Source organism: Desmodus rotundus, chromosome 4 (genome assembly GCF_022682495.2).
Source record: "Desmodus rotundus isolate HL8 chromosome 4, HLdesRot8A.1, whole genome shotgun sequence".
In the NCBI taxonomy this organism is placed as follows: Eukaryota; Metazoa; Chordata; class Mammalia; order Chiroptera; family Phyllostomidae; genus Desmodus; species Desmodus rotundus.
Window position 1 is genome coordinate 93,181,224 of NC_071390.1, and position 20,998 is coordinate 93,202,221.

At 39.1% G+C, this 20,998-nt stretch overlaps 1 protein-coding gene across 2 annotated transcripts in view; it reads left to right on the forward strand.

Moving 5' to 3' along the window:
* METAP1 (methionyl aminopeptidase 1) overlaps positions 1–18,790 on the forward strand; it is a 79,236-nt gene extending 60,446 nt beyond the window's left edge. For both annotated transcript variants that reach the window (XM_024574871.4, XM_053922864.2), the window contains 5 exons: positions 3,450–3,588; positions 5,545–5,676; positions 8,736–8,879; positions 15,388–15,453; positions 17,128–18,790. In XM_024574871.4, the coding sequence (XP_024430639.1) occupies positions 3,450–3,588; positions 5,545–5,676; positions 8,736–8,879; positions 15,388–15,453; positions 17,128–17,291 (645 nt within the window). In that variant the 3' untranslated portion in view covers positions 17,292–18,790. The remainder of the gene's footprint in view (positions 1–3,449; positions 3,589–5,544; positions 5,677–8,735; positions 8,880–15,387; positions 15,454–17,127) is intronic.
* Positions 18,791–20,998: the final 2,208 nt, after the last annotated feature.

Consider the following 20,998-nt stretch of genomic DNA (forward strand, 5'->3'; position numbering starts at 1 on the left):
TGTACCATTTTTTCCTCCCATTTATCCACCTCCACCCAGCACCCCTCCTCCCACCAGCATTCCCTCCCACTTAGTTCGTGTCCATGGGTCATACATGTAAGTTCTTCGGCTTCTCCACACTATTCTTAACCTCCCTCTGTCTATTTTGTACCTACCATTTATGCTTCTTACTCCCTGTACCTTTCCCCATTCTTCCCCCTCCCCACCCCTCTAATAACCCTCCATGTGATGTCCATTTCTGTGATTCTGTTCCTGTTCCAGTTGTTTGCTTAGTTTGTTTTTGTTTTTTAGGTTCAGTTGTTGATAGTTGTGAGTTTATTGTTATTTTACTGTTCATAGTTTTGATTTTCTTAAATAAGTCCCTTTAACATTTCATATAATAAGGACTTGGTGATGATGAACCCCTTTAATGTGACCTTATCTGGGAAACACTTTACCTATCATTTTATTCCAAATGATAGCTTTGCTGGATAGAGTAATCTTGGAATCTAGTTCCTTGCCTTTCATGACTTGGAACGCTTCTTTCCAGCCCCTTCTTGCCTGGAAGGTTTCTTTGGAGAAAGCAGCTGATAGTTTTATGGGAACTCCTTTGCAGATAACTGTCTCCTTTTCTCTTGCTGCTTTTAAGATTCTCTCCTTATCCTTAATCTTGGGTAATTTAATTAGGATGTGTCTTGGTGTGTGCTTCCTTGGGTCCAACTTCTTTGGGACTCTGAGCTTCCTGGACTTCCTGAAAGTCTATTTCCTTGGCCAGATTGGGAAAGTTTTCCTTCATTATTTTTTCAAATAAGTTTTCGATTTCCTTCTCCTGTTCTTCTCCTTTTGGCACGCCTATAATTCAGATGTTGGAATGTTTAAAGTTATCCCGGAGGTTCCTAAGCCTCTCCTCGTTTTTTTTAATTCTTGTTTCTTCATTCTGTTCCAGTTGACTGTTTATTTCTTCCTTCTACTCCAAACTGTTGATTTGAGTCCTGGTTTCCTTCCTGTCACTGTTGGTTCCCTGTGTATTTTCCTTTATTTCATTTTGCATAGCCTTCACTTCTTCCTCTATTTTTCATCTGTACTCAACCATTTCTGTGAGCATCCTGATTACCAGTGTTTTGAACTCTGAATATGATAGGTTGGCCATCTCCTTGTCACATAGTTCTTTTTCTGGAGTTTTGATCAGTTCTTTTTGGGCCATATTTCTTTGTCTCAGCATGTCTGTTATGTAGTAAGGGGCAGAGCCTTAGGTGTTGGCCAGGGTAGACAGCCCACTTCACTGCGTTGTGGCACTGTCTGTGGAGGAGGAGGTCAGGGAGGTAACAACGCCGCTTGCTGAGCTTTTGCCCCACTTTCAGTCACTTCCTCTGCTGGCTGCCAGAAAATTGGGCCCTTCTGGTTTTGATTTCACAGATGGGTGTGTTTGTGTACGTTCTAGGACCCTGAGGGTCTCTCCGACAAACTCTCCTGTGAGGCTGGGAGTTTCTCCCACTGTGCCAGCCCCAACAGGTTTTTACATTCTGAGGCTTTGAGTGTTTATATCCCCATGCTGGAACCCTGGGTTGCTCAGTCATCACACTCCCCAATTGTTCCTCTGGGTTTATCCACATGCAAATGTGGGACTGCCCAGTCTTCCAGTCGCCACCTTGCTGTGAGTCTTCTCCTCCCCAGCTGCCAGTCTGGATGAATGTTTCTTCTTTAACTCATTGATTGTCAGATTTCCATACAGTTAAATTTTCTGGCAGTTTTTGTTTTTAAATTTGTTCTTCTTTTGGTTGTGCAAGGAAGCAAAGTGTATCTATGTATGCCCATGCCTCCATTCTGGCTGGAAGTTGGGGGTTTGTTTGTTTTTTTGTAAGATTGCCTGCCCTTCAAGGAGAGACCTTTATCTCTATAGTAGCAGAGTGCACGCATTATATGAATAATTATTTACAAAGAAGAGCAATAACTAGTTAATAAATCACATGGAAAACTAATTAAATGTGCTCTGAACATTAAACATGCAAATCATAGATTTACTAAATTAGCGCTGGCTGGTGTGGCTCAGTGGATTGAGCACTGGCCTGTGAACCAAAGTATCACTGTTTTGATTCCCAGTCAGGGCACATCGAAGGTGCAGGCCAGGCCCCCAGTAGGGGGTGCATGATAGGCAACCAACATTGATATCTATCTATCTATCTCTCTCTCTCTCTCTCTCTCTCTCCCCCCTTCTCTCTTTCTTTCTCTTCCTCCCTTCCCCTCTCTCTAAAAATAAAAAAGTAAAAATAAAAATATATATATTAAATATATTTTAAAAATATACAGAGGGATGATCTACTAAATTAGTAAATGTTTTTGAAAATGTTTATAGCCGCTGTCTATATGGGGATGATGAAATGTGGTGGTATTATAAATTGTGACAACCCTTTTGAAAGGAAATTTGGCAGTGTGTCTTGAGCATAAATATGTTTTTAAACACTTTATATTCAGAATGTTATAAACCATGATTTTTTGGTTATTGTTCCATGTGTTATAAACATGAAGTATGCGGGAATAGCACTTTGAGTATGTCCTGTGGGCCAGGTGCTCTTTTACTAACTCGTTTACTATCCTAACAGCTCCATGAGGTAGTTACTACCAGCACCTGCATTTTGTAGGTAAGGAAACCAAGACAGAGAGAGGTTAGTTGCCTAAGGCTGGTACACAGCTAGTGATGGAGTTGGCATTGTTAGTCAGCACAGTCTGCTTTAAGAAATATAGAAGTAAATTGTTAAGCAAGGGAGAAGTGTTATTTATGTGGTTATTGGCAAGGAGTGATGATTTTTGCAATTGAGGAACTTAATTTAAATTTCCTAAATATTTCATATTCCACAAATTGTGTTACATGAAACTTTAAAAATTATTAATCTGAAAACTGTATGGTAGTATGGCAAAAAATTATATATACTATAACTGCCACTTTATAAAAACTATCTTATAGTAAAATAGGACTTTTTATGGAAAACCAGACCATTGTCTTAGGAGTTTCTTTGTTGTTCTACATGGTTGTAGTGACTTTACCATATCTTCATTATATTAGTATTCTTTTTTTGCTTATAAGGCTTTAGGGTTGTTTTTATATAAGAAATTATAATTACATTAAAAGTGTATGTTAATATTTATTTTTTATTTGAAATAATATATTTTCCTTAAGTAGTTAATTCTAAACTACAATCTTCATATTTGCATGTATAATATGTAAATTTGCTTTTCCTTTGCTATTATCAGTAAACTGGTTTGCCTACAGCCTGTGTGACACAAACCCTGTTAGCTACTGTGTAAGATAAAAATATGGCCATTTCTAAAATAAAATAAGCAAATTCTTTATTAATAGCATCTGTACCACAAAATTTTCAGTTTTCAAATTTTTAAATCTGGTTAACTGCATAAGATTATTTTTTTCTTTTATACATTCCAAATTATTTTCTTTGTATTTTAATTTATTGTAGGCATGCATTGCAAGAAATTGCTATCCTTCTCCCTTGAATTACTATAATTTCCCAAAGTCTTGTTGTACTTCAGTGAATGAAGTGATCTGTCATGGGATTCCAGACAGACGGCCCTTGCAAGAAGGTGATATTGTTAACGGTAAGAAGTATGTCCAGGAGCAAAGAAACAGTAAGGTCTAGGGAGTTCGATAGTGACTTGATTTTCTTTACTTCCTGTCTTTAACATCCTTTTTCATATTTAAAATTTTAAATCTTAAATCTGTGGAATGCTTTTGTTATGGTTAAAGATACTTCTAATATGATGTATTTGTTAAAGCATGTATTTCTTTAATGCACATTATCTCATGTAATTGATAAATATGTCAGTGAAATGTGGGAGTAATGTTGATTCAAGTGGGATTTTTTTTCTTTTTCTTTTAGTCCACTAATTGTTTTGAATGAGTTCAGGGCAGGTTTTCTTGAAGAGAAAGACAAATCTTTAGTAATACATGAAGACCTTAAGGAAAAAAAGCTAAAAATCTTGCAGAAGTGCCTTCCTTCATGTAAGACGTTAAGCTGTCTTGGAAAGCTGCAAATGCAGAGGAAGAAGCTGCCCAGACATTTTCCACTGTGATTTAAAAAAAAATGATGAAAACGGCTTCCCTAGATGGTATTGAATTGGCCAAAAAATCCATTTAGTTTTTTCTGTAAGATAAAAGACACATTCTTTATTTTCAGCAGTAACTTTATTGATTTGCATATTTTGAGTATGTCAGCTATCTCCCATATGGTATAATGTTGATTGTTCTCAATGTCTCAATTTGATCCCTACCAACTTCAACTGGTCTACCCAACCGTGGAGCATTGCCCAGCGAGAAATCTGCAGAAACTTTGCAAAGCACTTCTGACATGTTCGATCAGTCACAGGACCTTCTCCATGCAGTGCACAGATCTTTTTTTGCATTTCAGTTGCAATTTTAACCTTTTTTTGAAATAATAAAGCATAATATGCTGGAAATACTGTGTATTTTCTTCCATCTTCAATATAAAAATGGCTATACAAAAATTCATCAGTTTTGACTTTTTTTTAAATGCACGCTGATATGACAGCTGTCACAATGCAATCTAACAAAATTGTTTCTAATGAAGTTGAAGACAAGCGCTACTAGAGCCATCTTACAGGAAAAAAACAAGTGAACTTTTTGGCCAACCCAGTATTTTTAATGTTGATGATCTTGGTCTCTTTAGTAATCTGGCATCTTCAAGGACCTACATATCAAACGAGGAGGCGTGAACCCAAGTGTTAAAAACTGCTGTGATGCTGGCGGTGAATGATAGTGGAGACACTGTTTTATTTGGATTGTTACTGCTTTAGTTAGAGTATCTGTTTATGAACTTCATAGGTTTTGAGGGATTTGCCCAACCCTGTTTTTCACATAAATCCTGTTATTTATGATGTGCATAATATGTGAGGTTTTTTAGAGATATGTGTATTGTGCTAGAGCCAACCCACCTGTACTCTGATGTTGTAGGTTGATTGAAAATTCAGGGTTTAAAAATACTCATTTAATGTATTTTCTAGTATACATTCAATGTATTAATCCTGTGTAGCAGTCATCTGTATTCTTAAACATGGGGACACAGAAGGATGAATACTTACAAATAAGTGAAAGGCAAATGAGTTTTTGAAAAATAAGTAAAGAATAGTGTATGATTACCCAGGAGGAGGGAAAAAATGGTTGCAGATAATAAATTAAAGCAGTATTTTTCTGTCAAATGTGGCAGGGTTTTCCATTTAATGTCACTAATTCAGATGACTGATCTGGCATGAATTTATCCTGGATGCATTTTTCTTGTGCCATAAATGATCTGATTACTGCTTTATAAGAGTATATAAAATCCTACCATCTGGCTTTGCGCTGCATGACCATGCCTCTGTCTTCCACAGTGAGCTTAGTTGCATTGTAGATAGTGATTGTATCTCCCCTGGGATCTAATTTGAGAATGCAGACATTATCTTTTTCATTAAGCTGCTTGATGCTGTCATGTTGGAGAACTGACTTCAATTGTGAAATAAAAACAAATGTGGTCTTTATATTTGCACATTCTTTTGCAGTGGACATCACTCTTTACCGCAATGGTTATCACGGAGACCTGAATGAGACGTTTTTTGTTGGAGATGTGGATGAGGGAGCACGGAAGCTGGTTCAGACTACATATGAGTGCCTGATGCAAGCCATCGACGCAGGTCAGCCAAACTGGGCACCCGCTGGAACTGCTATGCGTTGATGGGTCTTTAATGACTCATCACTGCACTGGGCATTCCTCTCCCTGCCAGGCTTTGCCTCCTCGTCACCTGAATGATCTTTGGGTTTTCGTAGTAATTGTGGAGGAAGATTTGGGATCCCTTGATGAGGATGGACTGAATAATTACTATCATCCTTTGTCTCATGTGATTTATCTTTCTTTGGCTGATTGATGTGGAGGAATGTATGGATAGTTCTTGAGTGTAAACTTTTTCCTACTTTTTTATTCTTTCATAAATATATTCTCATAAAAACTAAAACAAGAAGCTAGATTATGAGGGAAAAATGAACAAGTCTCCTTTATACTTGCCTCTTTTCTTTCCTTTTTATACTCTTTTCTCTAGAGTTACAAACTTCCAACAGGTTTTTCCTCCTCTATACATTAACACACACATACACACATGCATAATATACTTCTGTGTATATGTTTAGTAAGGATAAACGGAACCATGATATTTGTAGTATTCTGTAATTGGGTTTTTTTAGCTAATGCCTAGGGATCTTTCCAAATTAGCATATATATGTACATGCATTCTCTTATGTTTTTTTAAAGATTTTATTTTTATTTTTAGAGGGGAAGGGAAGGAGAAAGAGGGGGAGAGAAACATCAGTCAGTTGCTTCTCGCATTCCCCTATGCAGAGACCTGGCCCATAACCCAGGTGTGTGCCCTGACCTGGAATCAAACTGGTAGCCTTTTGGTTCCCAGGACGATGCCCAACCCACTGAGCCACACTAGTCAGGGTGCATTCTTTAAAAAAAATTTTTTTTTAATCTTCACCCAAGGATGTGTTTATTGAGCATCAATTGGTTGCCTTTTGTACATGCCCTGGCTGGAGTTCGAACCCACAACCTTTTGGTGTGTGGGACAATGTTCCATCCAAGTGAACCACCTGGCCAAGGCTACCATATTCTTTTAATGGCTATCTATTCCATACAATAAAAATTTCTACAACTATTCCCCTGTTGGATTTTGGTGTTTTCTAGATGTCTTGCTATTGTAATGAATAATATCTTTGGGTAGAGATGTTTTTCCGTAGGATTTTTCTCAGTCTCTCTTGGTCCGTACAAACAGTTCATCCACATTTTTTGTTTATGCTTTAGCTTGTGAGGAGAGAGAAGGAAAGTTTTGTTGCAAATGCTAACAGTCCCATTACCAAATCAGGATAGTTGGAGGGCAAACAACTTCCAGGTGAAATCCGCAGCATTTCAGCTTTATTGTTGAGTGTTTTGTCTGCATCCCTCCACAGCCACTCCGCCACCAAACAAAAATAAAATAACCATGATCTGTCATCAACAAGATTCTTCGTTTAAACATATAGTTATCTTTAATAACAGATCCCTTGTCTTTATTGTCTTTAGTTCATTTAACATGCATGGGAGGTAATGACATTTTTACTAATTTAATGAAGTTGGAGGAATGAAAAATGAAAGTGTCTGATATTTTTGTGTATCATTGTATGTGAGACTTCTTTTTATGTATTCACTGTTATTAAAATAGTTTAATATTACTGGTGGTATTGTGAGGTGAGAACCTTAGTGTTTAGTTTCTCATTTGTGGAAACTTTAGTTTTAAATAATCGTTAGGGTTTGTGCCAGATAATGTGTTCAAAGTTTATATCCTTTTTTGCTTTTCTCAGAGTTGATTGAAATAACCACACAGTTGAAATGTTTTACAGAGACATAGGGATGAAACTTACCAAGAAACTACCAGAAACCAAAGTCATTTTAACATAGCCAGAAAAGAACAAAAGTTGCTTAATCTCTGGAAGGCACTAAATACCTTTGTATGAATCATTCCTACCCTGTTTTCCACTCATTTGGTTGCTGCTCACCAAGGTGCAGAGCATTGGAGAACTTGACGAGGTGTTGAAATTGGTGCAACATGGGTTAAAATTTTGCTTTTCTTCCCATTGTCTGGGGCTGGTAGAAAGGCTTGGATTGGAATGCAAGAAAATACTTACAAAAGTCAGCATAGTTCCTCAAAGTCATTAACCTCCCTTCCCCTCAAAAATGTCAACATGGGACATCTGGTTAAGAGCAAGTGAATTAAAACGAATTCTTGAGCTATTTGCCCAGAAATTTGATTGGCTGGAGAAGATAATGTTGTACCTGAACCTCAGGTTGGAAATGAGGCAGAGTGGGAGACTAGGGAGTCCGAGGACCCCCAGAACCATGGCTACATTTCCCAGGGGTCTCGGTGCTAGGAGAGCTGCAATAGCAACAAGAACCACTTCTTTTGTTTTGGTTTTTATTGAAACAGAAGTAAGTCATAAAAATTAAACGAAGTAGGAAGTGTGTGCTAGTGAGAAGTAACTTTCTCTACCCTACCCCTAGAGGCAACTATGAGTACCATATTTTTTGCACTACAAGACGCACCCCCCCACTTTGGGAAGGAAATGGGGGTGCATCTTATAATCCGAATGTAGCTTACCTGGCTCGCGGGGAGTGGGGGTGGAGTGCGGTTTTTTTCCCCCCATTTTCCTCCTCTAAAACCTAGGTATGTCTCATGGTCCAGTGTGTCTTACAGTCCAAAAAATACAGTAATTTGAGAACCATTTTTATGGGGAGAAAGAAGCCCTGAGGACATAATTCTTTGAGGAGTTGATGAGAAGAGACAAACTCAGGACAAGTGAAGTTACTTTATGGACATTCCTTTCTCCTGATGCTCTTTCCTCTCTCAATCTCTTCTGCTCTCTTCAATAGAATAGCACACTTGACCTTAGGGAAGGAGAGGAAGAGAAGTGTTTTTTCCATTCTCTTGTTTATTTGAAAAGCAAAAGATGCCCCCCCGCCCTTTACTATATGTATGTGGTCCTTTCACGCATCAAGGGAGGAAGTAGAGGTGCTACTGTCTGAATTGCAGCGTTGCCATGTACTGCCAGAGTAGCCTCTCCATGCCTGGGTTTCCTCATCAGAAGGGTTCCAGGCACATGGATAAGTAATTGTATTGTACCTGCTAGTTATTGTTACTGTTTCATAAGTCTTCTCTTTCCCTTTTAGTGAAACCTGGTGTTCGATACAGAGAATTGGGAAACATTATTCAGAAACATGCCCAAGCAAATGGCTTTTCAGTTGTTCGAAGCTACTGTGGGCATGGAATCCATAAACTTTTTCATACGGCCCCCAACGTACCCCACTATGCCAGTAAGTACTGTCCAAAGGTCTGGTATTTGCTAACAAATGTTTAGCAGACTTTTAGCAAATGTTAAACATTCAACAAATGTTTTCAAATACTCGACAGGGCCTGTATATTTGCTCTAACACGGTAGGTGTTCATACGTTCATCTTGTTCCCGTAACAGTTCAAAGCATGTGTGTTTGGTCACTGTGGGGCTAGGCCAGTTATTCTGTGACTTATGCTCTGTCATTTTCAACCTGTAGCTTTCAAGATCACTTTGGGAGTTGCCCTCCTAATCTATAGACACTGGGGAGGAAGGGGAGAAGCATGGAGGGGTCTTGGGAGGTTTTAATGAGTCAGCCTGGAATTGGGATAATCACTTACATTTACTTTTCGTTGGCAGAAATTTAGTCACATGGCTATACTAACTGCAAGGGAGGTTAGGAATATTAGCTGAGTACTCTGGAAGAATAGCCCACAGTATCTGCTATATACTTATTCTGATTCCTTAAGTGAAATTGGTTCATGTTGGTTTGACTTGAGTTTTTAGTGTATGTCACATACTGTATTATTTGTTGGTGGTATAAATAGAGCACAATACACAGAGTGCCTTTCCTCAAGTTGAGTGCTGTCTCATAGAGCAACAAAGAAGTGTAGGACAGTTAGTGTCTTCCAGAAGCCTTTTTTCTTGGAGATATAAGACCTGCAAGAATAAGTCGCTATTTAGTGCTAGAAATGGAAGCTGTTCGCAGTAAGTGACCTGAGAAGGAATTTAACAATTATATTTGTGAGCCACCGCTATGTAGACACGTTCATATATCTCCTTGTACTTAAGTTTTCTTGTCTGTACGGTGGTAGGGAATGACTGGCACCTACCCTAGAACTGTTAATTAGGATTAAGTCAGATATTTTAACCTGGAAAGCACTTAATAATAACTTAGAGAATGGTGATGATGATGATACACATTATCAGCAATTTTCAACTGGTGTGTTTCAAGAATTTTAAAACATGCACAACCTGACTATTTAGTCAGGGACACTGACCTCTTTTCCCTTAGATTGTCAAATAAAAAAAATGTCAACAGTCAATACAATAGCTGTCTGGCATGAGTGCCCTGTCTTGAACCATAAGTATGTAGGTCACATAACTGAGTTACATCTTACTGGTCACGTGCATGATAAGGTTCTGTCTGATTGCCTAATTCTTAGAGCCAGAAATCCTTACACGCAAGTATAGGCACCCAGTTTTTTAAAAAGTCTCTTTGGAGCAAAAAGGGTAGGTAATTACTATTATTTTTTTCTTGTAAATGAATCAAAATTATACCTATTTTGGGGGGAGATCAGCAAAAAAAATGTATTTTTTGTGTGACACCAAGTTTTAGTAATGAGTTTGTGTGTGCCATGAGATGCAGAAGGTTGAGAATTGCTGCCTTGTTTGATCTGATCATCGCAACTCTCTCCCTGGTCTTTTAGCCCTGTTTTAAAAAGCATATTCTATGCTTAGAGAAGTAATTTATTTACTCACTTCACACAAACTAGTAAATACGTGCCAGAGCTAGGATTTGTACCTGGCTTCTGCCTGGCTTTCTAGAATCACTCTTCTCCTGTACTTCGTGCTGCCTAGCAAAGACTGCAGCATTCCGTGCTGGGTCCTTTGGGAGAGAGAAAGAATGACTGAGATTTGGTTTGGTGGAGAAGATGAGCAAGCGCATTCCAGGTGGAGGGGAAGCATGTTGAGACTGAACAAAGACAATATAAGCTTGGCTCAGTATTCTGTGTATTAAGAACTAGGAATAGACACTGCCAGCCTGAGGATGTTTGACTTTATTTGTAAGGGTTTTCAGAAACGTTTTTGGGCAGAGGAATGACAAGGTGAAGATGCTGCTGTTTTGGACTGACAGATTTGGCAGTGGTATCTAGAATGTATTGGAGTTGGGGACCGATGTCACTAGTCAGCCCATGCATGGTGAAGAGAGTTGCTAAAGTCCTAGACATTGATAAATTTGAAGAGGAAGGGAAATGAGTGAGAAAAGACTTAATAGGAGGAGCTGAAGAAATTGTTTAGAGTGCAGCATTTGATATAGATCATTAAGCATTTATTAGCAGACCTTGTAGTTTTTTTTGTTTGTTTGTTTATTTTTAATTAAAGCTGTGAATTGTGCTTGAAACAAGGCTAGTAACAGAAAATTAGCTGACTTCATTCCTTCCTGGTAAGCCTTGTAAGTCAGCTGATGTTCATTCTCTTAGACAGAACGGAAGTAGACATTCTGATGCTTGTGATTATAGTAGCATTCCTTGCCTGTGCGGCAATAAAAAGAGTGTGTGTGTGGGGGGGGGGTGGATGAAAAAAGTGCCTTTACTTGCAGAAGTGACAGGCTCAGGTTTAGGTATGGATTATATAAAGAGAGAACGAAAAAGATGTAATTTGTGAGAGAAGTGGATGTGTCAGAGATGTTGGGGTCAGCAAAATAGGGTGCCACTGGTGTACAAGAGATGCCATTTGTTGTTTTTTTAAAACCCTTTAATTAGAATTTTTTTTTTCTAAAAGAAGCCAACGGTGAGTTAGTTTTCCTTCATTTCATACATTTGGTATGTTTATGTAAAGTCACGTGGTTTATATAAATCAGAATATGTTGTGATCACTTTAGGAATGTATTAGAGGAAACTTAGGGGAGAATCTTTGTGGAGCAGAGGCCTTTTGAAATGTAAATGATCTCTGCTTTGGTTTGTGGCTCCATATTCCTAATCAGCTGGGGGTGGAACCAGGAACTTGTGTAACTTCTTCCACCTCATTCCATGTCAGAGAAGTCCTTATTAGATGAGAGTTTGTTTGCTTCTGTATTTAAGTTATTAATGGTTGGGAAGTAAGGAGGATAATACCCTACATTTAGGATGCATATTATAATAATTCTGTGAGGTAGATGATAGAGCAGCTATAAAGTTTTCAAGGAGTACTTACACAGTGTCTGCAATAGTGTAGTTACTGAGATAATGTGTATTGGTTAGTGAGATACGTTGAGAAACTGAAACCATGAGTCAAGGTGAGTGGGAGTTCGGACATTCCTAGAGTAGTGAACCAGTGGCGGAAATAGGAGTGGGTCCCAGGTTCTCTGTATCAGTGCTGACCAATAGGATTGATGAGGCACGCATGTAATTTAGAAATTTCCAGTGGTTATATTCAAAGAGTAAAAAGAAATAGGTGAAATTAATAGTGTATTTTATTTAATCTATCACATTCAAAATACTACCATTTCAACATTTTATGAATGTAAAAGTTATTGATATATATTGTATGCTTTTTTTGTCTTCGAAATTGGCATGAGTTTACACTTACAGCATATCTCACTCTGACCAGTCAGGTTTCAAGTGTTCAGTAGCTGCACGCAGCCAGTGCTGCGATAGCTGACAGCTCAGCTCTTTCTGTGACACCGTACTGCCACATAGACTCAAGGGAATACTACCAGTTATGTGCATGTTGTAATTAACTGCATGTCATTAGAAGAGAAAGTTGATAAGATTAGAAATAAAATGTTGAAATTATGTTTGCTCCTCAGATTTTGGCAATATCTAAGGTAGTAGAAAGCAGCATAATATCTATTCACAAAGAAAGATGTGGGTGAGGCTAGACCACACTAGAAAGTGTGGTGTTTAGTAAATTCAGCCACAGTGGACATGTGTCACTGATTACCATACTCTCCACCATGAAGACCAACAACCAGACCAAAAAACCCTGAAAGCCATGCTTTGCCACCTGCTGGTCAGGACAAGCAAATGCAGGCATTCATTTATTGGGGGTGTTACCTGTTTTTTTGTTTTGGGGTTTTTTTTTTCCAGTTTTTATTTTTTTATTTTTTTGCCAAGTGAAAACAATGTTTTCTGATTATCATTTTTAATGTATTTTTAATTTATTTTTAAATATATTTTATTGATTATGCTATTAGAGTTGTACCATTTTTTTTCTCCTCTTTATTCCCCACCACCCACCATCATTCCCACACCTTAGTTCATGTCCATGGGTCATACATATAAGTTCTTTGGCTTCTACATTTCCTGTACTATTCTTAACCTCCTCCTGTCCGTTTTGTACCTACCACTTAGGCTTATTCCCTGTACCTTTCCCCCATTCTTCCCCCTCCCCCACCCCACTGATATCCCTCCATGTGATCTCTATTTCTGTGAATTTCCTCCTGTTCAGTTGTTTGCTTAGTTTGTTTTTGTTTTTGTTTTTTTAGGTTTGATTGTGGAGAGTTGTGAGTTTTTTGCCATTTTACTGTTTGTATTTTTGATCTTCTTTTTCTTAGATAAGTCCCTTTAACATTTCATATAATAAGGACTTGGTGATGATGAACTTCTTTAATTTGACCTGATCTGGGAAGCACTTTACCTGCCCTTCCGTTCTAAATGATAGCTTTGCTGGAGAGAGTAATATTGGATCTAGGTCCTTGCCTTTCATGACTTTGAATACTTCTTTCCAGCCCCTTCTTGCCTGTAAGGTTTCTTTTGAGAAATCAGCTGATAGTCTTATGGGAACTCCTTTGCAAGTAACTCTTCTTTTCTTTTGCTGCTTTTAAGATTCTCTCCTTATCTTTCATCTTAGGTAATGTAATTATGATGTGCCTTGGTGTGTGCTTCCTTGGGTCCAATTTCTTTGGGACTCTAAGCTTCCTGGACTTCCTGGGAGTCCATTTCCTTGGCCAGATTGGGGAAGTTCTCCTTCATTATTTGTTCAAATAAGTTTTCAATTTCTTGCTCTTCCTCTTCTCCTTCTAGAACCCCTATAATTCGGATGTTGGAACGTTTAAAGTTGTTCTGGAGGTTCTTAAGCCTCTCCTCATGTTTTTCAATTCTTGTTTCTTCATTCTGTTCCAGTTGACTGTTTATTTCTTCCTTCTACTCCAAACTGTTGATTTGAGTCCTGGTTTCCTTCCTGTCACTGTTGGTTCCCTTAATTTCACTTTTCATAGCCTTCACTTTCTCTTGTATTTTGTGATCATACTTAGCCATTTCTGTGAGCATCCTGATTACCACTGTTTGGAACTCTGCATTTGAGAGGTTGGCTATCTCTTCATCACTTAATTATATTTTTTCTGGAGCTTTGATCTCTTCTTTCCTTTGGACTGTATTTCTTTGTCCTGGCACACCTGTTGCTGAGTAAGGGGCAGAGCCTTAGGTATTTGCCAGGGAAGGGCAACCCACACAGATGCATTGTGTCGCTGTATGTGGGGAGGGGTCCGATAGGGAACAATGCTGCTTGTTCAGCTCTCGGCAGGCTTTTGGTCACTTCCTGCGCTACCCACAAGCAAATTGGGCCCTTCTGGTGCTGATTCCCGGGTGGGTGGGTTCGTGTACATTCTAGCACCCTGTGGGTCTCTCCAACAAACTCTCTTGTGAGGCTGGGAGTTTCTTTTGCTGCCTCAAGCCCCACAGATTTTTTTAGTCAGAAGTTTTGAGGCTTTATTTCCCTGCGCTGGAGCCCTGGGTGGCAAGGTCTGTCTTGGTCCCCAGTTGTTTCTCCCGGTTTATCCGCATGTGAATGTGGGACTGCCCAGTCTACCAGTCCTCTCCGCCCGGCTGCCCATCTCTGCCCTTCCTACCGGTCTGGATGGACATTTCTTCTTTAATTCTTTGGTTGTGGGACTTCCATACAGTTTGATTTTCTGGCGGTTGTGGTTATTTTTGTTTTTAAATTTATTGTTGTCCCTCTTTTGGTAGTGAGAGGAGGCACAGTGTATCTGCCTATGCCTCCATCTTTGCTGGATGTCCCTGAGTTGTTTTTTTAACTTGAATAAAAAATAGGTTATTCCTTTTTGTCTGAGATTATCTAAAAAGGCCTATCCCTATTTTTAAATTTTGGCCTTTTGTTGGGGGGCAGGTGGCAGATCTAGACACTTTAACTCAGTTGTATTTCTCATGGTGGTCCTGAAAAGTACCCTTATTAGCAAACTTGGACAAAAAGCTAAAACAGTATTTGGAAGGCAGAAATGGAATTTCTGATTTCAAATAAAAAGGAATAGTCACGTCAACATTCAACATAGATAGGTTAGTGTGCAGAGACTTTGTTCCCCTTTAAAGATATGAGAAAGACAACAACTTACAAAACTTTGCAAACTCACGCAGTTGTTTCTGTGGGCTGTGCTCCGACTCCCACCGCACACCCACACACACCCTTAAACAGTCACACCTGAATGAGTGAGTAATGGAACTTTGGTTCTATGATTGCGATTGTAACCCTACTGTAACATAAGTTTGTGAAATTTTCCTTTTATAAAAGTGATAATCACATCAAAAATCCAGCCTACAGATATCTGTGTATTTTCGTAGAGGAAACGTAAGCAGAGTGAACTACACCTAGGACAGTGTCTGTTCCAAAGTAGGTGGCTATCATTTGTCGAATGATCTACCTTATAAAAAGGTGGATCAGGAGAGGAGAAGGTAATTAAGAGTAACTGAGGGGAATATAGTTGTATATTCTTTCCAGTGAGCTTTTCAAAACTACACTATATTTTGAGATTTCTTTTTATTTCTTCAATTTCAGAAAATAAAGCAGTCGGTGTGATGAAGGCGGGCCACGTATTTACAATTGAGCCAATGATTTGTGAAGGTGAGAAAAAAGGATACTATGTGTTCTTCAGTTGAATTTGTATTCACCTTTGGTTACTAATGCACAAATTAGTGGTCTGCTCTATTTCCTTTTTGCTTCACTTCCACTCCCTGTCCTGCCGTAAACTGGATTTAGTGCCACGTGGAGAACTAGTCATTGTGTGGGTTGACAGGGAAACACTGCGCTCTCCTGCTGTCAGTAGATGCCAGAGTACTTCAATCCTGGTCCCTTTTCCTAAAGATCCTGGCAAGGGGTGCATTGCCATACTTAATTTTTAATTTTTTAAATGGATTGACTTGAGAGAGAGGGAAAGAAATATCAGTTCGTTGTTCAACTTACCTGTGTACTCATGGATTGCTCCTTGTGTGCACCCTGACCAGGGATCAAACTGGTGCCCTTAGCATATCAGGATGACTCTAACCAACTGAGCTACCCAGCCAGGACCTGCATTGTAATCATTAGACATCTCCGTCAAGCCTGTGGAGAAATTCTTGCTTGACATGTGGGATAGGTTAGGGGGTGGAGAGGAGGAGGAAAGTAGACCCACTCACTTTGAGGCAGACAAAGTTAAATGCTTTAATTCCCTACAAGTTAGGAGGTAGGTGCTGTCCCCGTTATACAGAGGAGCAAACTGACTCTTTAATAAGAGGTTAAGAAATTTGCCTATAGTCATTTTTAGCTGGTTACATGGCAGATTTTGTCGGACTCCAACGTCCTGAGCTGTGTTCTGCCTCTTCAGGGTCTGCACTCATGTCATCGGGAGGTGTCATGCGGCTCCTGGGGGGAAAGCACAGCACACACATGCTTAGCGCTGGCAGTTTTATGTCCTCACTGTTGCTTTTCCTGTGATAGGCATGTAGCACTGATGACACACCCAGAGTCGTGATCAGTGCTCCCCACTGAGATGCCAGAGTGATAAGTTGGGTCTGCTTCATGAAGCCTTCACCTTTCTTCTCCGCCAGTGCTTTGTTGGAACTAGGGGGTACAGAGTGGGGCAGTTGTAGCAGGTAGTGTGTCCAGGGCCGTGTAGGAAAGGATATAGCTCTCTTTGGATCCTTCTAGTCTTTTTTTATAACTTAATCTTGGGAGAAACATCCTATTGCTTCTAGCAGATTCTCTTCCTCAGAAGTCAGTCTCTAAATCCAGCCCATACTCATGGAGGAAGGGAGCAATGGAGGTCATTTGAGAGGCTGCCTTCTTCTCTGTAAAAGGGAAATTACAGTTTGTATCCTGCCAACTCCCCAGGGCTGCGGTACGCATTAAGTGAGATACTCTTTATTAATACTGGTTGTAGTTCAGTCAGATGCCAGAGTTACACCGGGAAGAAGCTAAATTCATTCAGTCATTTTTTTTTCTTGTACGTCTGCGATGAGTTGGTATTAATATACTTTCTAAAATCAAACCCAAACCCAGTGCCTTTATTTTAGAAATATCATCTTGCTTTGCTATTTGGGAAGTATGAAACATGTCAAGTTAAAACACACCTGTGGTAAATTTAAGTATCATCAAAGTCTTTAGCTAAATCTTAGTTGAAGTATAAACGGAAATCTTAATAGTGAATTTTCTAATTGATTTTCTGTGATATCTAGTGACATAGGATAACAGATACACTTACCTAGAGCTTATTTAGAAAACGGAGTGATGGAATTAAGAAATTGTTTCTGTTTGCTCAAGGTGGATGGCAGGATGAAACCTGGCCAGATGGTTGGACCGCGGTGACGAGAGACGGGAAGCGGTCTGCTCAGTTTGAGCACACCCTGCTGGTCACGGACACTGGCTGTGACATCCTAACCCGGCGGCTGGACAGCGAGCGGCCTCACTTCATGTCCCAGTTTTAATTTCTCCCAAGCCGGCACATCTCAGTAATACCTTCTGGCTGTACTGTGCTTTTTATTGAGAGTACAGAATGGAAGAGGAATTTTTTATTGTTTTGTTTTGACTATAGATAAGGAAGTACTGCAGCATTTGACCTGTGTCCTCAAGAACTTGTCTTGGGTCTGGCAAAGCCAAGAAGAATAAAGGAAACATTTTTCAACTCCTTTCAGTGTGCCCCTGTCCGCCCTCCCCAAACCTCTGCACCCTGTGTTCTCATTTGCCCTTTGCGCACTTTTGCTTACACCTGCTTCTTGTTGCTTTTATCACTGCCACGGCTGGGCCATCGGGAGCCGCTGCTTTCCAGATAGATGAATGTGGAAGGTGAGAATCCTTGAAACTTAGCAACATATGTTGCTTCAGATTTTTTTACTATATAGGAAATATATATGTATACATTTTAAATTCCACATACGTAATTACTGAACACTATATGACCTGGGGTTTGTGTTGATTCTGCTCCACCAGGGTCATAAGCTGTCATAGATGGACCCACAGTGTGCAGTGATTTAATTCTTACCTGGGAATTGGCCTCTCTCCTCCCCCATGCTGATTATTTACCCATGTAGTTTTGTGGAAGGAAGCACTCAGACTCTGTGTCATGAATGGATGTGGCAGAATTCACTCTGTAAAAAGGTTATTGGGTTTTTTGAAATCTAGTTTATGGCAAAAATAGCCATGCTCCAAATGGTAGTGGCTGTTGGAGAGCATGAAGAGTTTGTAATATATTGCTATTTCAGACCTCTGTTTGGTCAATATGGGGGGAACAAAGTTCCCTTTCTTCCACTGTCTATTTTGTTTCAAGGGCACACCTTGGAGACATTCAGAGAAGGGTGGAGGTTGCACTGTGGAAGTTGATCGGGAAAGCCAGTTCTGAAATTTCTCCAGCAGTGAGCAGAGTAAGTCAGGTGAGATGTTAGATTCTAACATTTAGTAAACCTGATTGTGATGAGAAAGATAACTCTTCGAAGATGGGACTGTTTCCTTGCAGTAGGGATGCAGCTGTCCTTGGAGTGCTGAAAACACTTCATCTTTACATCGCTGGGAACCTCATGAGAAATGACCTCAGCTGCCCAGTATCTATGTTCCTTTCAGTAGTTCAGTCCAAATGCGACTGTATCCTGCGAAGGTGTATCAGATCGGAGTCATTGTCCTTAGAGTGTACTTGATTACTGGGATTCAGGTGACTTTATTGTAAGATAACTTGATACCACTGACATGTTATACTTGTACGAAAACATCTTTCCCAGAGTGCCTCAGACCTTACTGCTTTAAAAGAATTATGATAATGTTTTCATTTTATTATTTTAATGTTTAGTCAAGTGACCGAATCTGGTATAGATTTTCGGGGATATATGTGTGAAGTTTTTTATCAAACTGTAATATTTGTGAATGGATTGCCTTGCGATATGAATATTAATATAATGTGTAAAGGGAGATTAAAAAGTTTGAGTGATTATCCTGCCATGTGGTCATTAACTTTGCTGCATTTGTTTGGCATTTCAGAGGGAAATGGTGGGAATGGGGTGGCTGATTTCATAATCTAAAACTCACGGCCATTTGAATAAAAATACTTTTTCAAGTTTACTGGCCATATAAAAATTCCAGTACTGTGTGTGGTTCAGCAGAGTCTACCGGCAGCATTTGAGATGGAACCATGTTTTTTTGTTTTGTTTTGTTTTTTAAGAGCTATTAAGACAGAGAATGCTGAAATTTAGGAGAGCATTTTATGTGCTGATAGTGGAATTAAATGTGGGCTGATTCACTGTCTATCATTACACAAGAAGCTCCAGGCCCTGGCTGGTGTGGCTCAATGTATTCAGAGCTGGGCTGCGAACCAAAACGTCGCTGGTTTGATTGCCAGTCCAAGGCACACGGCTGTGTTGCGGGCCAGGTCCCCAGTTGGGGGTGTGCAAGACACAACTGATCGATGTACCTATAGCACATTGACATTTCCGTCTCTTTGGCCCTTCCTTCCCTTCTCTCTGAAAAAATAAATAAATAAAATCTTTTCTAAAAAGAAGAAGCGCCAGGAGAAAAGTCTTGGTGGTATAGTTTTTTGTTGTTGTTATTACAACACCTTACTGGTGATGATGCTTTTCTCGGTTTGGGAGATTTAAAGCAATATGGGCTCTGTTCTAATTGTATATGTAACTCTAGATGTTTATTAGATTCAGATAAGAAAACATCTAGTTTCTTCATTCTGCCAACTTCTCAAAATGAGCCAATGTGTAAACTTTTTATTTATTATTGGATTAACTTTTCAAACATGCTTTTTCCTGCCAGTCCTCCATGCCCCTTTACAAGGGAAACATTTTAGGCTTTTAATTCATTTTATATGTTTTTGTGATAAAATGGATTAAGGTTTGTGAGAGCTCATTTACCAACACCTTTATACCACTTGCCATCTGCCTAAGTTGATAGGAAGAGGAGATTTAGGAATTTGTTTAACCATCTTAACTTGATTCTTTAGTTTGTTCTATAATCACTTCTGGTTTTTCTTTGGGTTTGGTTAAAATTGACAGCAGGTTGCTCCTCTTTGCTAACGCCCATACCCTCATGGTGTCACTAAGCTATTTTTTTCTTCCAATTTTTTATTTTGAAAATTTCAAGTTTACAGAAAAGTTGAAAGTATATTACCATGAAATAATTATATATCCTTCCCTTGTATTTATCAGTTGTTGTTCTGCCATAATCTCTCCTGTAAGCACACTTTTCACTTGAAAGAAGTGGCATCATGCTTTACCCATTGCTACATGTCTTTCTTAAAACACAAGGGCAGTCCTGCAGAATTACACTACAGTCACCACACCCAAGGAATTCAACATGGATACGGAACTGTCTAATACAGCGACTTTTCAACCTCTTTCATCTCATGGCACACATAAACTAATTCCTAAAATTCTGCAGCACACCAAAAAATAATATTTTTTGCTGATCTTACCAAAAAAAGTATGATTTTGTTTCATTTACACTGGACAGTTAGTTATTGTTGTGTTGGCTGTTGTCATTTTTTTTAATTTGGTGATCTAAGGGAAAAGAAGACAATGCCCATGACTAAATACTCAAGTACTGCATGTTTAAAAACACTGCTTGAAAATCGCTGGTCTAATGTATTGTATGTATTATAATGCACTATAACATCACTTGTTCTTTAAAAGCTTTTCTTTTTATTTATTTTTTTTAATCCAGGATCCAAACCTATAGCATACAGTTGCCATGTATCTGTAGTCTCCTTTACTCTATAGCAATTCTTTCACCTTTTTTTACTTTATATGAAATTTACACTTGAAAAAGCAAGCCAGTTAGCTTGTAGAATTCTGTTTTCTCTGATGGTGTCTCGCAAGTACCTTCAGATCACACATGTTGGCAGGAGACACCATAACAGCATGTGGTATGTCCCATTCTTTGCTTCACATCTGATCAGGAGGCACATAATGTCATTGTCACATTATTGCCAATATAAGTGTACTTGATTTCTGTCAGATCTTTCTATTTTAAAAAACAATCTGGGAGGAGATACCTGGAAACCAGTTGGCTATCCTGTTCACTCAGTGGTTTTAGTGTTGATTAGTCCTTGCCAGAGGCCATTATGTTACTACATTGGTTGCTGCAAATTGGTACTTTCTAAATCTAGCATTTCATCTACATTATTAGCTGACAGTCTTTACAA